The sequence below is a fragment of the Rhineura floridana genome, chromosome 7, assembly GCF_030035675.1.
Source record: "Rhineura floridana isolate rRhiFlo1 chromosome 7, rRhiFlo1.hap2, whole genome shotgun sequence".
Lineage (NCBI taxonomy): Eukaryota > Metazoa > Chordata > Lepidosauria > Squamata > Rhineuridae > Rhineura > Rhineura floridana.
In genome coordinates this window covers 841,061-862,944 of record NC_084486.1, presented here as the reverse complement: position 1 = coordinate 862,944, position 21,884 = coordinate 841,061, and the positions used below count along the sequence as shown (strand labels likewise).

At 43.3% G+C, this 21,884-nt stretch overlaps 1 protein-coding gene across 2 annotated transcripts in view; it reads right to left on the bottom strand.

Annotated features, from left to right (window-relative positions):
* The window catches only part of NOLC1 (nucleolar and coiled-body phosphoprotein 1), a 37,746-nt gene extending 16,448 nt beyond the window's left edge, over positions 1-21,298 (bottom strand). The window contains exons 1-7 of one of the 2 annotated variants that reach the window (XM_061634639.1): positions 20,841-21,298; positions 19,766-19,821; positions 15,602-15,726; positions 13,769-13,890; positions 12,413-12,575; positions 10,413-10,528; positions 1,428-1,581 (exon numbers count right to left, since the gene is read on the bottom strand). In XM_061634639.1, the coding sequence (XP_061490623.1) occupies positions 1,428-1,581; positions 10,413-10,528; positions 12,413-12,575; positions 13,769-13,890; positions 15,602-15,726; positions 19,766-19,821; positions 20,841-21,047 (943 nt within the window). In that variant the 5' untranslated portion in view covers positions 21,048-21,298. Of the gene's footprint in view, positions 1-1,427; positions 1,582-10,412; positions 10,529-12,412; positions 12,579-13,768; positions 13,891-15,601; positions 15,727-19,765; positions 19,822-20,840 lie in introns of both variants that reach the window. The other variant, XM_061634638.1, reaches the window with a different exon arrangement.
* Between the last annotated feature and the right edge of the window lie 586 nt (positions 21,299-21,884).

Below are 21,884 nucleotides of genomic sequence, written 5' to 3'. Positions count from 1 at the left end.
CTTTTCTCTAAACTAAAAAGCCCCAAATGCTGCAACCTTTCCTCGTAAGGGAGTCGCTCCATCCCCTTGATCATTCTGGTTGCCCTCTTCTGAACCTTTTCCAACTCCAGAATATCCTTTTTGAGATGAGGCGACCAGAACTGTACACAGAGAGATTACTGAACCCCGAATAATGCATTTCACATATAGCGCATGGCACGGCACAGATTTTAAAAAAAATACACTGAAGCCAAGAAAATTCAGTTCAGATTCTGTGCTCAGAATTATGCAAATCAACACAGTACAGAATTGCTTATTCTACAGATATCTCCCAATTTACATGCTTTATATCAAACCTATTCAGGTTTTGTAAGATCTGGACTGTTTAGGGGCAATCACTAGAAAGAATCAGGGAAGGTAATGTAGTCCAGGCTTACACTTCTCCAAATCTATCAGTGTGAAGAAACCATCACCATAAGAAAGAGCCTAAAACCTGATGGTCAATTGGTAACTTTTATCCTGATTTCAGCAAAACAAGACTCACTAGCGTAGAGGTTGGCTTATATTATTCTAATCTTAGGTGTTTCCCTTATTTTAAGGACTGTTAGCAGAGTTGTTAGGTTTCCATGCACATGGAAGCATAAATATCTTATCTATATAGGAAACTGCTTTATACTGAGTCAGACTATTGGTCCATCTAGCTCAATGTTTCTACAATGACTGGCAGTAGCTCTGCAGGGCTCCAGAGAGAAGTCTTTCCCAAGCTTACAGGGAGATGCCAGCAACTGAACCTGGAAACAGAATGAAAAGCATATGCTCTTTCACTGAGCTACGCCCCCTCCCGTAACGTTGTTATATTTTCTTATAAATATATATATATATAAATAGACACATCTAGTGAAAATTCAAAGGTGGGCCACTTCTACTAAATGTTGAAACTGATGATGACACTTGTGTGTTCAGCGACTAAACTTTCTCAGTTCACACAAAACTTACGTCTCTTCCATAGCCTCAGATTTAATATTCTCTCCCAGATCTTATGCACTTTGCATTGTTTCATAGCCCATAAAAAGAATTTTCTGATTAACAAATTCAAATTTTAAAACAGAACTACTTAACAATTGTTAATTTTTCCTGGAGTGCACAATGTAACTGGCACAGAACTGGCTTTCGGTTATCCAAGTTTTTAACCAAAAAGAGTTCTAGACTTCAACCTAAATTAAAAAGTCAGCTTCGTGGCCCTAAACTAAAATATTTATTTATGACATTAATATGTTGCCCCATAATATAAATTTATCTGGGTGCCTTACAATAAACAAGTATGAAAACAATTATACAGACGGCCTGGGTGAACAGAAAGGCACAGAAAAGACAGCAAGTCCCATTTAATAATCCTGCGACCTTGTTCTAGACCAACTGCAGTTTCCAGACATCCTTCAGTAACTCACCAGTCTTGGTCTTTGAGGTTTGCTTTTCATGTACTGAACTGTCAGAAGAATCCTCGCTGCTGCTGCTGCTGCTGCACTTCCTCAGAGCTTTGCTCTTGTCCACGGATAACTGAGCAACTTCAGGTTTGGACGGTTGAGTTTTCTTTGGCTCATTCTTGTAACCGGAAAAAAGATGCCATACCATCAGGAATATTAAAATCAGTAGCTATAATATACATACATACATATATATATACACACACACACACACACACCACACCACACCAGACTTAACTATCCTCATTCATAACTACTCTCATTCACACCCCGCATCAGAAGCTTTTGAAAAAAGGATTTAATTGATATCCCTATTGAAGCAACCATGATTTCAACTTGGCTTGCTTCAAGTAAACCATAGTAAACATTAACTGCTAATTGTTTGGATTATTAAAGCTTTTTGCAAAGTTCATAAAAGGCTTGTCATGCAGCTTAGCAGCACAAAGACTAATCCTTTCATAGAAACCCAACACGAATAAAATCTTTATTGAGATTTTAAGTGTTTTTACAACTTGCTCCTAAATCATCTATTTTATTTATTTATTTATTTATTAAATTTATATCCTGCCCCTCCTCCCAGAGGGAGCCCAGGGAGGCATACAAGCACTAAAAGCATATTAAAACCACACAGCGTTAAAAACATCTTTGAAAAAACAGCTTTAAAAACATTTTAAAATCAGTTCCAAGATAGATGCAGACTGGGATAAGGTCTCTACTTAAAAGGCTTGTTGAAAGAGGATGGTAGGTGCCAAAAAGATAAAAGAGATGGTACCTGTCTAATATTTAAGGGAAGGGAATTCCAAAGTGTCGGTGTTACAACACTAAAGGTCTGCTTCCTATGTCGGGTGGAACGGACCTTCTGATAAAATGGTGTCTGCAGGAGGTGGCCCTCGCATGCGGAGCGCAGTGATCAACTGGGCATGGGGGTAAGACGGTCTTTCAGGTATCTTAGTCCCAAGCTGCACAGGGCTTTGTACACCAAAACCAGAGCCTTGAACTTGGCCCGGTACCAAATAGGCAGTCAGTGCAATTCATTCAGCAGTGGGGTAACATGTTGGCAATACCCTGCCCCAGTGAGCAGTTGTGCTGCAGCTTCCGGACCAGCCTCAAGGGCAGCCCCACATAGAGCGCATTACAGTAATCCAGCCTGGAGGTTACCAGTGCATGGACAACAGTGGTCAGCCTATCCCGGTCCAGAAACATCCAAAGGTGGTAAAAGGCACTCCTAGCCACAGAGGTCACCTGGGCCTCTAACGACAAAGATGGATCCAGGAGCACCCACTGACTATGAATCTGTTCTTTCAGAGGGAGTACGACCCCATCCAGAGCAGGCAATTGACCAATTATCCAAACTTGGGAACCAAAAACCCACAGAGCCTCCATCTTGCTTTGATTCAGATTCAATTTATTGGCCCTCATTCAGACCACCACCAAGTCCAGGCAGTGGTCCAGGACTTGCACAGCCTCTCCCGATTCAGATGTTACGGAGAAATAGAGCTGGGTATCATCAGCATACTGCTGACAGCCTGCTCCAAACCTCCTGATGACCACTCCCAAGAGCTTCATAAAGATGTTAAACAGCACTGAGGACAAGATGGTGCCATGTGGCACCCCACAGCACAACTACCAGGGGACTGAAAGACCATCACCCCATGCAATTCTCTGGAACCAGTAGTGTAGGAAATTTAGAAGTGCAGGGTCCCTTCGTGATAGTCACAGCCATACACTTTTTTTGCTGCTGGGTTGAGAATGAGATCCTTGTTAATGCCTCCTCCCACAACAACAAATATTCCTAAGAGCCAATAAGCATGGCAGGGGGGAGTGTTAACTACTGAAAAGAGTCTTCTCAGTGGCTGACTCACCTCCTTTCACTTTGATTGGTTCCAATCAGCAGGCAAGGACAAGGAAAAGCATGTTAGAAGGCTCTTTTCAATAGCTAACACATTACTCTGTCATTCTGTTTGGCTCCTAGGATTCTGAAGACATAGGGATCCTGCTCGGATGCCATTCCCAAAAAACTAAAGGGTCTATGACCTGCCGAGACCCTGAACGACTACACCTCTGATTGGAACCACTGCCAGACAATGCTGCTGATACCCATCTCACCAAGTCGGCTCAGAAGGATACCATGGTCAATAATATCAAAACCCACTTAGAGATCAAGAACACAGGGTTGCACTCCCCCATCCTTCTCCCGATCAAGGTCATCCATCAGGGCAACCAAGGCCAATTCAGTCCATAACCAGGTCTGAACCCAAATTAAAATGGGGGGGGAACAGCTGCAGCACGAGGGGACTGAAGAAGACCTGCCCTGGGAGTGAGTACCTGAGCATCTGGGTGCTTGCTGCTTGCTCCTTTGGGGTGCTGTCTCTTGAGACAGCTGAAGTCCCTGGTAAGTGCTGCAAGGACTGGGACCCCCTGCCTGACCCTGGCTCCAGAGAGAGGCTGCAGTCAACCTTGCAGCCTCTTGCATCAGCTGCTGGCTGGGGCAGGAGGCATTAAAGCCCAGCTGCCCTTGGGCGGAGAGTCTGCCGCTGGCAGGGCTGCAACTGAAGGGGTGACACCAAAGGGGGGAGGCCCTTAGGGAGTCCTGAGGGCGAGGGCACTACCCCCCTTCTATTACCTTCCTTTTTTGTTTGTTTTAATTTTCTGTTAAACCAATCTAGAGGAGACTGGTGGTGGGGAGGGCGTGTGGTGCATCTGTAGTTCCTGCACAGGGTGAGAGCCTGTGTAGTGAACGGAATGAGAGGAGAAAGTCGCCAGATGCCTTCAGAGGGAGAGTCTTTAACTGGCAGAAGGCTGGCCCTCCCTAGGTGTGAGACAGGAGGGGGAGTAGATGGGCCCTGTGTGAAAAGTGTGAATGGGTATGCCTGTTCCCAATTCTCGCAAAGGCCTTCTGGGATAATTGGCTCCGGCAGGCTTTGTTAATGGGCTCGTGTTGGGTCCATATTAGGTGTTTAGGAGGAGTCTTAGTACGGAGGGACATGGGTGATGCCACCCCAATTTCAGTGATCATGGGTAGAGGGAAGTATAGCCATGGGGATGTGATGAATTACCATAGAAGACAAGGACAAAGCTATCTGCACCTTGTTCCTTGCTGCCGCTCCTCTCATGGATGGGTTCCTCATTGCTCATCTGCTGTGCCCACTGGCCTGTGTGTCTTGTTGTTTAATGCCAGATCGGTAAACAATAAGATCACACTCGTCCTTGATTTGATTGTGGGTGAAGGTGCCGATTTGGTGTGCATTACCAAGACCTGGGTGGGTGAGCGAGCTGGGAAGAGTTGATCTGACCCAGCTTTGCCCACCTGGATACTCAGTGCAACACCAGCACAGGCTGCAGGGACAGAACTTCTCTGCCACCAGGAAACCACTCTGTCTTGGAGCTGGCTGTGAGGGCCTGCACCTGGTGTTGGGCCAAGGAGACAGGAAACTAGGGTTGCTGCTGGTGTACCATCCACCCTGCTGCCCGGCAGCTTCTCTGACTGAGCTGGTGGAGGCCGTCTCGGCTGTGGCATCGGAGGAGCCCAGAACGATAGTGCTGGGTGAATTCAATGTCCATGCTGAGGCTACCTCTAGTGTTCTGGCTCGGGACTTCGTGGCCTCCATGACGACCATGGGGCTGTCTCAAGTCGTCACTGGCCCGACACATAGGGCAGGACACACCCTCGACTTGGTTTTTGCTCCAGATGGAGGAAGGGGTGGTCTGGAGATGGGAGATGGTGGTGGATGTCACCCGATTGTCATGGTCAGATCACTTCCTGGTGAAGTTTAGATTTATGGCTCCGATCCTCCCCTGCAGGGGTGGTGGACAGATTAAGATGGTCCGCCCCCAGAGACTGATGGAATCCACTGGATTCCTGATTGCCCTGGGGGAGTTCCCAGTAGATAGAGCAGGTGACCCTGTTGAAGCCCTTGTCACACTGTGGAACAGTGAGGCACGTCGGGCTCTTTACATGGTTGCCCCCGAGTGCCCTCTCCGGCACTGTGGAGCCCAGTCTGCACCTTGGTACACCAGTGAGCTAAGGACAATGAAACCGGCTGGACGATGGCTAGAGTGAAAGTGGCAAAAGACGTGCTGTGAGGCTGATCGGGCACGAGTAAAACATCATAACCGTGCCTACTGTCTGGCGGTGAGGGCGGCGAAGAAGGGCCACTTCTCTGCCTCTATCGCGTCCTCAAGTAGCCGTCCGGTGGAGCTTTTCTGTATTGTCAGGGGTCTGTTGACATCAACTCCAGGAAATGGAGTTTTAGACCCTTTGGAGGCCCACTGTGAATTGTTTGCAAGGCACTTTGAGGATAAAGTTGCTTGCCTCTGTAGCAGTCTTGATGCCCCCTCCACATCTACTGTAGTCCCCAATGAGGTGTCCAGTGCAAAGTCTGCTACAACTTCTTGGAACTGTTTCAGTTGATGTGGCCTGATGATGTGGACAAGGTGCTTGCGATGATGCGGCCAGCAACGTCCTCTTGACCCTTGCCCTTCTTGGCTTATTAAAGCTTGCCGAGGGGGTTTGACCAAGTGGATCCAGAGTGTGGTCAACGCATCATTGCAGGAGGGAGTGGTTCCGGGCACCTTGAAGGAGGCGGTGATCCGACTGCTCCTGAAAAAGCCCACCCTGGACCCATTGGTATGTGACAACTACTGACCGGTTGCAAATACCCCCTTTTTAGGGAAGGTGATTGAGAGGGTTGTGGCACAGCAATTGCTAGTAGTCTTGGATGAAACAGATTATCTTGATCCATCCCAGTCTGGGTTCAGGCCTGGGTATGGATCTGCCTTGGTTGCCCTAATGGATGACCTTTATCAGGAGAAGGACAGGGGGAGTGCAACCCTGTTATTCTTACTTGATCTCTCAGCAGCTTTTGATACCATTGAACATGGTATCCTTCTGGGCTGACTTGGTGAGATGGGTATTGGAGGAACTGTTTTACAGTGGTTCCGATCCTATCTCCAAGGTCACTCTCAGAGAATAGCATTGGGTGACTGTCTTTCGTCCCCCTGGCACTTGTGCTGTGGGGTGCCACAGGGTACCATCTTGTCCCCCATGCTGTTTAAAATGTATATTAAGCCCTTGGGAGCAGTCATCAGGAGATTTGGGGTGAGGTGTCAGCAGTATGCTGACGATACCCAGCTCTATTTCTCTGTAACATCTGAATCAGGAGAGGCCGTGCAAGCCCTGGACTGTTGCCTGGACTCAGTGGTGGGCTGGATGAGGGCCAATAAACTGAGTCTGAATCCTAGCAAGACGGAGGCATTGTGGGTTGGTGGTTCCCGAGTTTGGATAATTGGTCAGTTGCCTGCTTTGGATGGGGTCATACTCCCCATGAAAGAGCAGGTCTGTAGTCTGGGGGTGCTCCTGGATCCATCTTTGTCGCTAGAGGCCCAGGTGACCTCCGTGGCTAGGAGGGCCTTTTACCAGCTTCGGCTGGTAAGACAGCTGCGGCCATTTCTGGACCAGGATAGCCTGACCACTGTTGTCCACGCACTGGTAACCTCCAGGCTGGATTACTGTAATGCGCTCTGTGTGGGGCTGCCCTTGAGGTTGGTCCGGAAGCTGCAGCTAGTGCAAAATGCAGCGGCAAGACTGCTCATTGGGGCAGGGTATCGCCAACATGTCACCTCGCTGCTGAAAGAACTGCACTGGCTGCCTATTTGCTACCGGGCCAAGTTCAAGGTTCTAGTTTTGGTGTACAAAGTCCTATACAGCTTGGGACCAGGATACCTGAAAGACCGTCTTATCCCTTATATACCCAGCTGATCACTGCGCTCTGCAGGTGAGGGCTTCCTGCAGACACCATCTTATCAGGAGGTTCGTTCTGTACAATATAGGAAACGGACCGTTAGCAGCACCTACCCTGTGGAATTCCCTCCCCTTAAATATTGGACAGGTGCCATCTGTTATCTTTTCGGCGCCTTTTAAGAACATAAGAAGAGCCTGCTGGATCAGGCCAGTGGCCCATCTAGTCCAGCATCCTGTTCTCACAGTGGCCAACCAGGTGCCTGGGGGAAGCCCGCAAGCAGGACCCGAGTGCAAGAACACTCTCCCCTCCTGAGGCTTCCGGCAACTGGTTTTCAGAAGCATGCTGCCTCTGACTAGGGTGGCAGAGCACAGCCATCATGGCTAGTAGCCATTGATAGCCCTGTCCTCCATGAATTTGTCTAATCTTCTTTTAAAGCCATCCAAGCTGGTGGCCATTACTGCATCTTGTGGGAGCAATTCCATAGTTTAACTATGCGCTGAGTAAAGAAGTACTTCCTTTTGTCTGTCCTGAATCTTCCAACATTCAGCTTCTTTGAATGTCCACGAGTTCTAGTATTATGAGAGAGGGAGAAGAACTTTTCTCTATCCACTTTCTCAATGCCATGCATAATTTTATACACTTCTATCATGTCTCCTCTGACCCGCCTTTTCTCTAAACTAAAAAGCCCCAAATGCTGCAACCTTTCCTCGTAAGGGAGTCGCTCCATCCCCTTGATCATTCTGGTTGCCCTCTTCTGAACCTTTTCCAACTCTAGAATATCCTTTTTGAGATGAGGCGACCAGAACTGTACACAGTATTCCAAATGCGGCCGCACCATAGATTTATACAACGGCATTATGATATCGGCTGTTTTATTTTCAATACCTTTCCTAATGATCGCTAGCATGGAATTTGCCTTTTTCACAGCTGCCGCACACTGGGTCGACATTTTCATCGTGCTGTCCACTACAACCCCGAGGTCTCTCTCCTGGTCGGTCACCGCCAGTTCAGACCCCATGAGCGTATATGTGAAATTCAGATTTTTTGCTCCAATATGCATAATTTTACACTTGTTTATATTGAATTGCATTTGCCATTTTTCCGCCCATTCACTCAGTTTGGAGAGGTCTTTTTGGAGCTCTTCGCAATCCCTTTTTGTTTTAACAAAGTGTCGTCAGCAAACTTGGCCACTTGACTGCTCACTCCTAATTCTAGGTCATTAATGAACAAGTTGAAAAGTACAGGTCCCAATACCGATCCTTGAGGGACTCCACTTTCTACAGCCCTCCATTGGGAGAACTGTCCGTTTATTCCTACTCTCTGCTTTTAAAGACTTTCCTCTTCCAACAAGCCTTTTAAGCTGAGACCTATCCCAGTCTGTGTCTGTGTTAGAATTGCTTTTAATACGTCTTTTAATATCTTTAACCCTTTTTTAAAAAGACGTTTTTAAAGTTTTTTTTAATGTTTTTAACGTTGTTTTGTTTTAATGTATTTTAAGGTCTCTTTATGATGTTTTAAAGTGTTTTTAGTGTTTCTGTTTGCCGTCCTGGGCTCCTGCTGGAAGGAAGGGCGGGGTATAAATAAAATAATTAATAAATAATAAATAAATTAGAAGGGTCAAGATAATGTTTTATCCAAGAGTAGTTGCAATTGTTGTACCACAATGTTCTCAAACACCTTCCCTAAAACAGAGGTATTTGTGACCGGGCAGCAGTTGCCACAATTCTATGTGTCCAGGGTGGGTTTTTTCAGGAGTGATCGGATCACCACCTCTCTCAGGGCAGCTGGGACCACTCCCTCCCACAAATACGCATTGATCACACCCTGGATCCACTCAGTCATACCCCCTTAGCAAGATTTAACAAACCAAGAAGGGCAAGAGTCAAGGGGAATGTTGCTGGCCATGCTGTCACAAGCAGGTTGTCCATGTCATCAGGCTGCATCAACTGAAACTGATCTGAAGAAGCTGCAGCAGACATTGCACTGGACACCTCACTGTGGACTACAGTGTATGCGGATGGGGATGGGGCATCAAGATTGCAATGGAAATGAACAAATTTACTCTCAAAGTGGCTTGCAAACAATTCAGTGGGCCTCCGAAGGGTCTAAAACTCCGTGTTTTGGAGATGATGTCAACAGACCTCTGACAATATGAAAAAGCTCTACTGGACAGCTACTTGGGGATGTGATGGAGGCAGAGAAGTGGTCCTTCTTCGCCACCCTCACTCCCACACAGTAGGCATGGTATGAATGGTGTAGGGCCCAGGATTGCACATAATAAGCTTTCATGCAAAGTCTAAAGCTATATTAATTGTCTTTTAAAAATTGGGATACTGTATAAATCTGTTAACAGCAGAAACTGAAGAACTCCAAACAATTATTGCAATAGAATTTGAATGAAGTGTCTGAATAATCATATATTCTTCCTCCGTTTATCTGTGCCTCCGCTTTCTCTGGATTTCCCAGATCAAATTTTAAACTGCAAGATCTTCCAGGCAGAGACCTGTCCTATTATACCTTGTAAAAGACCTTGCACACTGAAGGTGATATGTGCACGTGTGTATGTATGTATGTATGCATATGACAACTGGAACCACCATATATAGTTCTGAGAAGTGTGAAACATAGTGTGAAAGATTTTGACTGGGCACAGTAGCCAAATACATGACCTCAATGTTCAAATATATGCTGTCTGACAACAGGATACCCATGATTAACCAGCAATGGATACTTTCGTATTTCATTCGCATGGGTACAGCCCATAAAGCAGGATTATTTCCATAATTATTGCCTTGGCCATATCATACAACAAGCTTGCCCCGGAAGACCTTTATTTTGTTTAATACATTCCTTTGCACATAGAAAAGGGAAGGGCTGCAGGTCAGTGGTAGAGCATTTGGTTGCACGCAGAAGGTCCCAGGTTCAATCCCTGGCGGCATCTCCAGGTAGGGATGAAAGAAACTCCCTGCCTGAAACCCCGGACAGGCACTGCCAGTCAGTGTAGACGATACTGAGCCCTATGGACCAATGATCTGACTCAGAATAAGGCAGCTTCCTATGTTGCTAGAAGAGAGCTTTCCATTTCAATAGGATAGACTGAGAAGGAAATCTATTTCCTACAGGCTTGTCAAACTAGAATAGCTCCCTCCAAACAAAAATAACTACTGGCAATGCAAGTATAACCATTTTAGCCACCACACTTGCTTACCTTCACGGGTGGACTCTTTCCTGTGTCGGAATCCTCACTGCTGCTGCTGCTGCTGCTGTCACTGCTGCTCCCTGCTTTGCCATTGGTAATTCTGGGCCTCACCATGGCAACTTTTGCTGTCAATTGTGAAAACAAATAAAATCCCATGATAGAAGCTATTAGAAATGTCAAATCCAGCAGTTACATACGCACAACACTGCAAAAATTTATCGCCCTTTTCCCAGGTTCAGTTTGCTGGGCTGTACAGCATAGAACTTTAATGGTTTAAAGAGACTGAAGAAAGTGTACATCATTTCTATTGCTTTCAACCTGATTAATTTACTTTAAACAGGATTCATATTTCTCTGTACTAGACTTATTCATTCATTCAACTTACATCCCACCCTTCCTCCTGCAGGAGCCAGGAGAACACTGTGGTTCAGAGCCCACAGACATGGGAATGGGCTTACATTTAAATTCTACTCTTGCCGTCCTGGGCTCCTTCTGAGAAGAAGGGTAGGATATAAATTTCATAAATAAATACTCTTTTTTTTAAAGTATACAGCTGAAATGTTTTTTGCAACCCATCCTAAGCCTTTTGAACAAGTCAAGCTACCAAATAAAAAAATGTGTCTAAACTCCAAACTACTGTAAGCTATCAGCCCAAATCCTTCTCTCAGCAAGCATTAAAACAAGAGCACTGCTTTGTAATATAGAACATAGTGTAGCACCAGCCAAGAATCTGGAATTCCCCTATCCTAGAGCTGGATGGCCAATATCATCTACCTATGAGCCAGATCCTCTCTGCCCAAGCTGCTCAGGGCCTAGACATCCATGGTCATGACCATGAAATTAATACTCACCTGTAGGGCAAATACACTAACAGTTGAACACCACTTTGAGCTGGCTGGGCACCCTTCAAACTTTACTGTAGTGTTGAAGTTTCTCAGATGGTGTAGGTAAGTGCATGCACTAAATGCAAACAGAGAAGTAATGCTTTGGGCATAGTGGTAGACCCCAATCAGGATGCCCAGACCAGTCAAAGCAACATTCAAAGAGCCAACTCTGAGCTTAACTGGCAATGGGTGGAACCGGTTGTCGGACCAGATGAAGTCTGATAGCTAGCCATTCCCGCCCTAGAGTTTTACCAAAATCCAAGCATTCATTCAAGTTGGCTTTAAGGACAAGGATTTAGCTGGAGTAGAATACTTTCTGTCAATCTGAGAACATTACCCGGATGGGGAGTAAGTTTGTATCAGGTTTGAGGCTTTCAGATGGAAACTCCAGTTGTCCTATCTCTATGTCACTCTTCAGGTTTTATCCTAGCTTCCATGCATCTCAACACTGACTTAATATGGTTGGTTTTTTTAACTTATGTTTTATAAGTCTATCCAATAACACTGGCCAGCCACAGCATAATACAAATAGCAATACAATAACCTAAAACAATTGCAGCATAAAAATTTCCAGCAGAGAAAAAATTAAGCAGGTAACTAAAGAGAACACAGCATATAAATTATGGTTCAGAATATTTGTTAAAATCTGATTTTTAAAAAGAAGAATACAAAACCCTCTTCTCCATAATTACCATAAAGTCAGCACCAAACAAGCCTCTCTGGGCAGGACGTTCCACAGCCAGGATGCAACACTAAGCAGGCAGAGGCACCTTCTCAACAGGATCTTAAGGTTTGGGCAAGTATATGCAGGAGAAGGTACCAAGTCATTAAGAGCGCCAAAGGTTAATTGAGCCTAGAAACAAACTGAATCGCCCTACCAGTTAATCTTCAAACCCGATTTTGGACCAACTGGAATTTCTAGACCATTTCAAAGGCAGTCCCATTTATTGTTTATGGAATAACTCAAACTAGAAGCAAAAAATATTCAGCTGTGTCTGCTTTACAGAACTTGATATAAAATTCTAATCTTACTCATGCTCAATGAACTGAAGAGCCACAAAATCACATCAGAACTTCTGTGAGAATTTGTTTATTGAATTTTCTGCACTAATGGATTTGAGTTACCTGATTTAGAAGCTGGTTTTGCTGCCTTTTTGGCTCCTCCCAGCTTTGGTTGCCGTTTCCTTGGAGCGTCATCTTCTGAGCTACTAGAATCTGAACTAGAACTTCTAGACTTCTTCTGTAGCTTTGTTTTTGGGGTAGCTGTCTTAACCTGGAGATCTGTTTCCTTCTAACAAGAGAAGTCAGTAAATACCACAAGCCACATAACTAAATCTATTATACAAAAATTTACTAAAGTAGACTTTAATCCTGCCTAGAATGAAACCTGGCCCTAACAGCATGTCCTCGAGTACAGCCTTCCTTGACAGAAATGCTCAATGCTAATAGTCCCATTCTGTTCCTCACCCAACAGCCACCGCATTCTGTATTGTCCCAGGGAAGCTGGACGCATGAATGTTACAAGTACACCAAAATAGCAGAGAAAACCTCCACTCCGCCCCCTTCCTTGTGGTACACTTGCTGTTATCTTCCTGAACAAATGACAAAACACATGTTCAAGGCCTGGGGAACAGGCCTATATCACTTTCAAGATTGCCCATGGATTCATAGGATCTCCATTTAACATTCCTAGTAGATATTAATATCTTAAGGCTTGCCAACCTCAAATACTGTACATTTTCAAATTTATACCTTCAAGAAATCCACATCGGACAAAGAACTCATATGCATTTGGAACATACAGTGGATCCACAGTAGAGGATTCAGGGTAATGGTCTCATATGCACGCTTAGTTTACAGAGGGCTTTGGCCAGACCTGTTGCTCTGTATGAACTGAGATGGACATCTACAATAGTACACATTTCCTATACAATGCAGGGAAAGGCCCACAGTAGTGGCCATATTGTTTTCAGAGAAGTCTGCCACCATTACTGATCTTATTGAAAATCATAGGGTTCCCTGGAATATATTTAGAAATTCACTGTAAAACGTCCCAAGAGGAAAGCAAGGCATCATAACAGTGCCAAGCCAATATTCCCTTTGCCTCCTTTAAACCTTTCCCTTATAGCCTACTTCTTTTAACCAACCCTTTCCAGAACCACCCTAGCCTCTCCTTTCTCACTCTTTCATAGGCATCTGAACCATCTGACCTCATTTCCAATGTTGGCATCTCCTGGCTTTTACCTTACCGAATATCCAAAATTATATGCCACACTATTTAAGGTTTTGAAGAAAGGTAAAAGACCTGGACATAAAACTGAGGGGCATAGCAACAGTTTTTTGCTTTCACACTATCAAAAGGATAAACATAAAACACATGGCTGGCCAGTTCACAAAGCCATTCAAAGGGTTCCATATTTTGTAGCTTTCAGGTCATCTATATGGAACAGTACTTAGGAGAAGCAAGGCCAAGAAACTAACCTTTGCTGGCTTCTTCTTTTCTTGCTCTGAATCAGAGGAGTCACTAGAATCCTCACTGCTGCTCTCTGCACTGTCAGGAACTGCCTTTACTGGCACTTTGCGCACAGCAGCATGTTTAGCAGCTAGTTTTTTTGGGGGGGAACCAAAAAACAAATATTGCGATACTTAGAAAGGAATCAAGCATCAGTTTCTTCATTTTAGTGGCAGACAGTGGTCAGCGTTTATACTGCAAAGTCATAAAGATCACATCTAAAGCACTCATTTCACCCATATAGTCAGCTTATTTGAACCCTGAAATTAAGCTGGCTCACAGAACACAATCTGCATGTGTGGTTTTAACATCATTGATGTAAAACAGTTCTCAGAATATGCCACAGGCTTCCCTAAGGAAGTAGTTATGGAGTCCTAAAGATATAATCGAAAGAAGAGATAAGCCACTGCACACACCCTATTAATATACTATCATCTACTTGGTGCCAACTGCAGTTCTGAGCTCTCCCCACCACCGCTACACCCCCTTGCAGTTTTGGCTGATTTTTTTCTGCCCACCCTCCCCTCAAACCTTCAGGTTGGTTAATGTGATCCCCATTTTTCCCCTTGTTAACTTTAGCTGCCTTCTCCAAGACAGGTAGGAAAACTATTCAATTGTTCTACCTTAAGTACAATTTGAGTGATTTGTTAAGTTAGGAAAGCACACTAACAATTTACAGCCTCTTACCTCATACTCTTATCAAAGCTAGAAAACTGCTTATAATCCTCCTAACAAAGCGTACATAACAGAATCTCAGTCCTAGAAGTCAGGGATTTCAAAGGTGAACTGCCACTTGTAACCAAAGTTACTCCATTTGGTACTGCAAGTGTAGAAATCCTCCAACTTTTAAAAAGGGTCCTAAGCACTAGATCCAAGTTTCATCTGGAATGATGCCACTGCATACTGGACAGGCTTGAACTCAGCTGCTTCCTGGACCAAGTGTTTTCAGGTGACCAGTAAGACGTTTTACAGAAGTCTTTTCTTCCTTTTATGTAGCAAATAATTAGCATAGCAATGTGTGCACTATCTGGTCAGTAATAATTATTGTGGACTAATTTGCAAGACTAATATTCAGTTTTGTTTATTTTGGTCATTGACCAGATCATGTAAATACAACACTAAAAAATAAAAATATAAAATACAGTACAATATAGTGCAATATGAAATACAATATAATATAGAAGCACTCAGCCCCTAATGTAAAAGCCTTAGTAAAAAAAAGTTAAAAATGATTTTATCATCAATCTACAACAGGCAATGGCGGCTGCACAGAAACTAAAGTTAAATTTACTGTATCCTGCTGACACCTATATTTAACCTTTTTTTGCCACTATGAGAGCCTTAAATATCACCAACCTACCAATGTCATGCAACACCAATTGTGCCAATGGATCTTCTAAAACTGGATTGCTCTGTGGTCAACTCTTGCTCCAAAAAGATACATTCATAACAATGATACTTAATTGGAACTCAAAATTCATGTTCATAGGCAGCAACTGTCAGAATTACCGAATGTAGGGCAAAAACAATGGGAGAGGAAAGTTGTGGTCACGCACAACATGTGTAGACTGTCTGGAGGTTATCTGGTTGCCCATGTTGCAAACAGTATGCTGGACTATGCAGACCCTGGTATGGCTATGCAACGCTTCTCATTTTTTCAAGTATTTATCAAGTATGTTGTAATAGTTTCCCATAAATTTTAAGTTTAATAAAATTAATAGTAAAAAAAAGCAGCACCCAAGTGCTGCCTCAATCAAGTATGAAACATCTAGTATGTCCCAAAACAAGCTAGCAAAACTCACTTTGTTTTCTAGCTGGGGGCTTCTCGTCCTCACTAGAGCTATCGGAACTGGATGAAGATTCTCTCTTTGCCTTCTTGGCAGGAGGACCACTGGGGAAAGCTTGCCGTTTTTTGGCTTCAGGTGACCTAAAAAAAAAATTACAATCACTATTCTGTATTAAACTTTTTGGGGGGGGGGTAGGGGAGAAAGGTAACAACAATAAATATAAGGTTTCTATTCAACATTTACAGTATAGATAAACATAGCATCCCTTCCTCCTAGTTTCTTCAAGTAAAAATAGTAAACAGACAGAGATGCAATACTGACTGAAGAGGGGCAGGAAACAATTACAGCTGTCTCATCACCATATACTCTTAGGTTGCAATCCTAATCCCACTTACCTGGGAGTAAGCCCTATTAAACTCAATTTGGCTTACTTCTGAGTATACATGGCTAGGAATGCATTGCTAGCTACCACGCTATACCCACTTTTGTCTACGAAAAAGGAATAATTTAGTTCCTGCCTTTGGCTCAATGTCTAGAATAGCTAGACAGGCCCTGCTACCTCCTTCTCAACACCTTAGAGCCCATCTAACTGCCAGGACTGGTTTGTGTGTGCTCACATTAACAATGACCAGACATCCCTCCCCCTGCAAGTACAGTGGTACTCCAATTCCACATGATAGGGGTTGAACCCTGAGCTCTGAAGCATGCACATACAGGAGCTGTAGGTAACCTTCAATCTAAAACAAATTATGGTTAACAAAACAGAACACTCCCTACTCCACTGCTGTGTGAAGAAAACATGTCAGCATGGGAAAGTACAAACATGCCATTGTAGCTATTCATTCAGGTACACATAGCATCAGGATGTACAGACCACATCCATTTGTGCCAGCACAGTATGAGAAACCAATCCTCCAATGCTTGTGAATTGGTACTTAGCTTAATTTTATGGCTAGGTTTATCCACAAGAAAACCCAAGAAAAATATGACAATGTATGTGCATGCATAATTGTATCAACATTGAGAGTGGATTAGATTTCCCTTGATATTTCCCATCTCATAGAAGTTGGATTTAGATGTATCAATAACAGCAGAACTAGTCTAAAAAAACATGTGGTACTCTTCTGGTCCCAGGGCATGATCTGAGGACACATTAAGCAGCAAACATGCTGAAGCTTGGAAGGCTTCAGTCTGGTCAGTGTCTGGATGGCAGCCTTCCTGATATTCCATGAAAGAAAAAAGGAGAAATACAAATGTACTAAATAAACAGATATTCCTACTGGGACCTCGTGTGGATAATGTTGTCCAAGAAGAGTCTGGATTTGAAAGAGATGTTCACAATGCCTGTGAGAATAATGCCATCAATGCATTAACCTATGCAGCAAAGATTTTGTGGAAACACACTTTTACTAAATATTCCATAGGGGATGGAATATATTACCATAAAAATCAAACTGTACAAATGTACAAGTATCCCCACTGATGTCAATAAATCTTATCTCACCATATGTGGGTTTCCCCCAGCTTACAAGCTTCCATGCACATATTGGTATAGGTACAAATATGCAACTGGTGGGTGGAAATGAAACATTTTTGCACTAAACTCTGACATTACAGTAGGGCTTGTGTAGCTCCTTAGTTTAGGAGCAACAGAGTAAGTTAGAACAGTGAAAGAAGATGAATCCAACTGAACACTGGCTGGCCTATGAGGACTTTCTCCATGGCACTGATGATGGCAATGAAATCATGCCATCACATCTATCAATAGTCCAAATAGTGTTGCTCCAACAGTGAAGGGCCATTTATAGCCAAGTCCTCAAGCAGTCTGATTTACCATTACTACCCACATACGTATTCCAACAGAGCAATCCAACACGTCTACTCAAAAGTAACCTTCATTGGGTTCAACGGGCCTTCCTTCCTTCCAGATAAGCGTGTATTGGATTGCAGCCCTAATTGGGCATACACATATTTATTTACAACAGATGGAACAGGTATCAAAACCCAGGTAACCAATGAAAAATTGAAACAGGGACTTCCGGGAAGGGTTGCTTTGCCTGTGCTGCCTCTGAGACGAGCTCTTGTCTCAGAAGAAGCTTTTTCAGCTTTAAAATCAGTCACAACGCTCTTTTTGACTGATAAAGATTTTCTCCCGGTCAGGGAGAAACGTAGAGATTAACCATAAAGCCTGTTTTTGTGGGGAGGACTGGATTTCATTTATTTATGAGAGAAGGTTCAAACTGCAATGCCGGACGGACTTTCATCAAGCTCTTGCTGATTACAGCGACACGTTTATCTTTTCTTTAAAGAAAAACGGACTTCAACAGGCAGATAAGCATCCTTCTTTCTATTTTCTTTTTTTACTTGGTTTAAATTGGTGTAGCAAAAAAGAGATTTGTCAATGAATCAGCTGTAGAGAATTTCTAGGTGAGGTTATGGCTTTTCTCTTTCACTAACGAAATTAAGGAGGAAAGAAATCGAAAAAGCTTATCTTTGTTTTTATCGCAAAAAGCTGTCCTGGAGGTGCATTCTAAAGATACCAACGGAAGAGGGATTTCTATTTCGAGGAGGGGGGAACAAAAACTTTTTTTTTGGTCTATTTCATTTTGACGAATCTGCTTATTCACGACGTCACTAATTGTTTTGATGTTGGGAACTAAGTTTGTTTTTGTATTCCTGAATACATAGAGATAAGGCAGGCTGTATTGTCTACACTGATATAAGCAAGCCTGGAACATTAACCCAATTGTGGCTGAAATAATTTTTGTTTCTGTGGTTTTAAGAAAGACAACCAGGAAAGTGATTGAGACCATGGAAGAAATTATGTTTCAGAAAATAATGGGTGAGATTGAGATAATGAAACAAACCCTGAGACAGGGGAGACAGGAGATGAAAATTGAATTTAACAAAATGACGCAGGAGCTTAAACAATGGATTTTGTGAGAGAGGAGTTTGATGGGATAGGGAAGCTACAAGCCCTGGAGATTGGAACAAATGTGAAATTGGATAAAGATTTGGAGTTTATGGATGTTAGAAATAAAGTTTACTGTTTGGAATTCAACGTTGTCTCTGAAGAAATTAATGAAGATTTTGGTTGTAAAGTTATCAATGTCTTGGATAATTTTCTGGACTGGAATGATGTGATGGAGCTTGACATAGAAAAAATCTATGGAGTTCGCTACAGATATGTGACAGTGGAGAAACTCTTAAGAAATGAGCCAGTGCATTTTGTAAAAAAGAAGAACAGAGATATGACTTTGCAGCAATATTTCAGCAACATATTCAGAATTCTTGACTGGAATGATGTGATGGGGCTTGACATAGAAAAAAGTTATGGAATTAACTACAAATATGTGACAGAGCAGAGATGCACCCAGAGCAGAGATGTGACTTTACAACAATATTTCAACAACATATTCAGAATTGATGGCAAGGACATATTTGTGATGGGAGAAATTCCCATCAGACTCTTGTTATATGACTATGGCTATGACAGCAAGATCATCATGGGATACTGATAATGGATGAATGGATACTGAAACCACTGGATTTAACAGGACTATTGAAGATGGAAGACGGAATTAATACTGATAATGGAAGAATGGTTATGGAAATTATTGGACTTAACAGATTTGACAAGATGGATTAATTGATATGTTTACTTGGACTATGGCTATGACAACAAGATTATTATGGGATACTGATAACGGAAGAATGGCTACTGAAATTACTGGACTTAACAGGATTATTGAAGATGGAATTAATATAGATAATGGAAGAATGGCTATTGAAATTATTGGGCCTAACAGATTTGAATTAGATGGATTAAGCGATATGTTTACTTGGAGAAAAATTGAAAGATATATCTCTCAAGGAATTGAAACCTCTCTTGGACTTTTTGTGGAAAGAATAAAATAATGTTTATGAGATTTGATGATTAATTAAGATAACTACTGGAGGAAAGTGATTTTATAATATAATTTTAGAGATAGGATTGCTATATATTGTAGACCTATAACTGATCTGCAACAAATCGGAAGTCAACATTTTATTTTATTGTTTGGTTGTTTTTGTTTTGTTTTGTTTTTTGTCTTTGAAAATTTGAATAAAAATTAATGATAAAAAAAAAATTGAAACAGAAATATGCAGTTCTCTCCATGAAGAAATATACCAACTTACTTCAGCCAGTAGTTGAAGACATCAAGGAGAGAAGCAGCATTAGGATCTTGCTCCGTCTAAAAAGCCAGCATAATACAAAATGGAGACATCTGTAACAAATCCTTCTCAGCAAGATATTCTGACACTTTCTGAAAAAGTACAGCTTAAGGATAACAAGAACAATTCTACTTGTGTGAAAACACCACATGCTAAGGACTCAGAAGTCCTGCTGCCAACATAGGCTCTTTCATCAACCTCGCTAATCCACTCATGCCTTTAGCTTGAGAAATCCCTCCCCAACTAAAAGGTACAGTCCTTCAAATTAAAAGCACCTCTGCCCATATGTGCTCTTAATTCCCAAGCACAATCTTTCTTTTTTCATTTACCAAGTACTTGCCACTCACCTCCCCCTTGAGTTTCAGCTCACCAAAACCCAAAGCCAGCCTTACCTCCTCCCTTATCCATGGTCCACAGAAATGACACAGATGAAGCATCTATCCGCCTTTCCCAACATGTTGTTGGACCACAACTCCCATCTTCCCACCACTGGCAATGCTGGCTGAGGCTGATGGGAGTTGTGGTCCAACAACATCTGGAGCAGCCATTCCCAACCAGTGTGCCTCCAGATGTTGTTGGACCACAACTCCCATCAGCCTCAGCCAGCATTGCCAATGGTCAGGAAAGATGGGAGTTGTGGTCCAACAACATCTGGAGGCACACTGGTTGGGAAAGGCTGATCTATCCTCTCGCTGCCCTAACAAGAGGAACACTTCGTCTTTTCACAGGAGCCTCCGTATTTCCAGCAATTGTCCCAGCCAGAAATCACCTTTAATCCCTCTTCCCCGGAACCTCAATCCCCTCCCACGGTCTCCTTCGTGCATCTACCTCACCCGGCACGGCCTCCTTTCCCTTACTACAAACTCGTACAAGGAGATGGCCCCTTACTCACTCACTTCGCAGACAAGGTACCGGCGCAGCCCTAGACGCGCTCGTCCCTTTCCCCGCCCCGGAGTCATTTTAGCAACATTCCTCAAATTACACCCATTACACACACACCCGAAAGTCGCACCCCAAAGCAAGCCCTGCGTTGCCTCACCACACCAGCCGCTTTTCCAAAAGTGCGCGCCGCCCCTTCGAAATGATTTTCCCTCAAGAAGGCGAACACTAAAGGGAACAAGTCGCTGGGCACCACGCGTGTCTTCGCCATGTCGCCGCCGGAAAAGGAAGCTACAGCGCAACGCCGGATATTAAGTTTTTTTAAGTGCCCCCAAACCATAGAGATAGAAAAAGTGTCTGGTGACATCGCACAACTTGAGAGTCTAGTTTCAATAAACTTTCCCCCGTCCTCTCATGGAAGAAAGAGCTGCCCTTTTTATTTTTTAAGAAAGAAATCCAGGATTTTAGGATTTTAATTGGGCACTCACATGAAAACAAATTATAACAGAATGGCTTACAAAGGTTCTGCAATGAGTTTCACTCTTATTGCAATTTATAGATAAATAGAACTTAGGTTATTTTGGGATTTTCACCCCAAAATCTCCCACATAAAACACCCTGTAGGTTGCAGCAACGCCAGTCTCCTTAAATTGCTCCCTCCGACACCTCTCCTAGCCAAATCCAGCTCTCACTTGTATGCAGGAGCCACATACTCTGCTAACTTGCATGCACATGGCTTCTGTTTTGAAATACCCCCCCTAAAAAAGGGGGCGGGGCAAAAAGCCGGGGAGATGTTCTGATTTTCCTACTACAGTACCTTTTGTTTGGGGATGGGGTGAATATGCTGATGGCAAAATTGTGCACTTTTCTTTTCTACGGCTAAATCTCACTTCGTTTCGTCCTGGGTAAGCAAAAAAGAAAAAAGTATATTGAAACCGGAAGCTTGCACTGTGTGTTAACTTTTCTATCTCTAGGATGACGAAATGGTATTGGCGGTGACGGAAAAACGGAGATGATGGCCCCGGTCCACGAATGATGGGTGGCGATATCAACCCCAGCCAGGTGGCTAATCGTCATGGATTATGGGAATTGTAATCCAGCAACATCTGGAGGCCACGTTTTCTATCTCTTCTCTTTGTCTACCTATGTTCTTTTGCCAAAGAACTGCGGAAGAAAGGTGGTGAGCACCTGCTAGTGTTTCAAT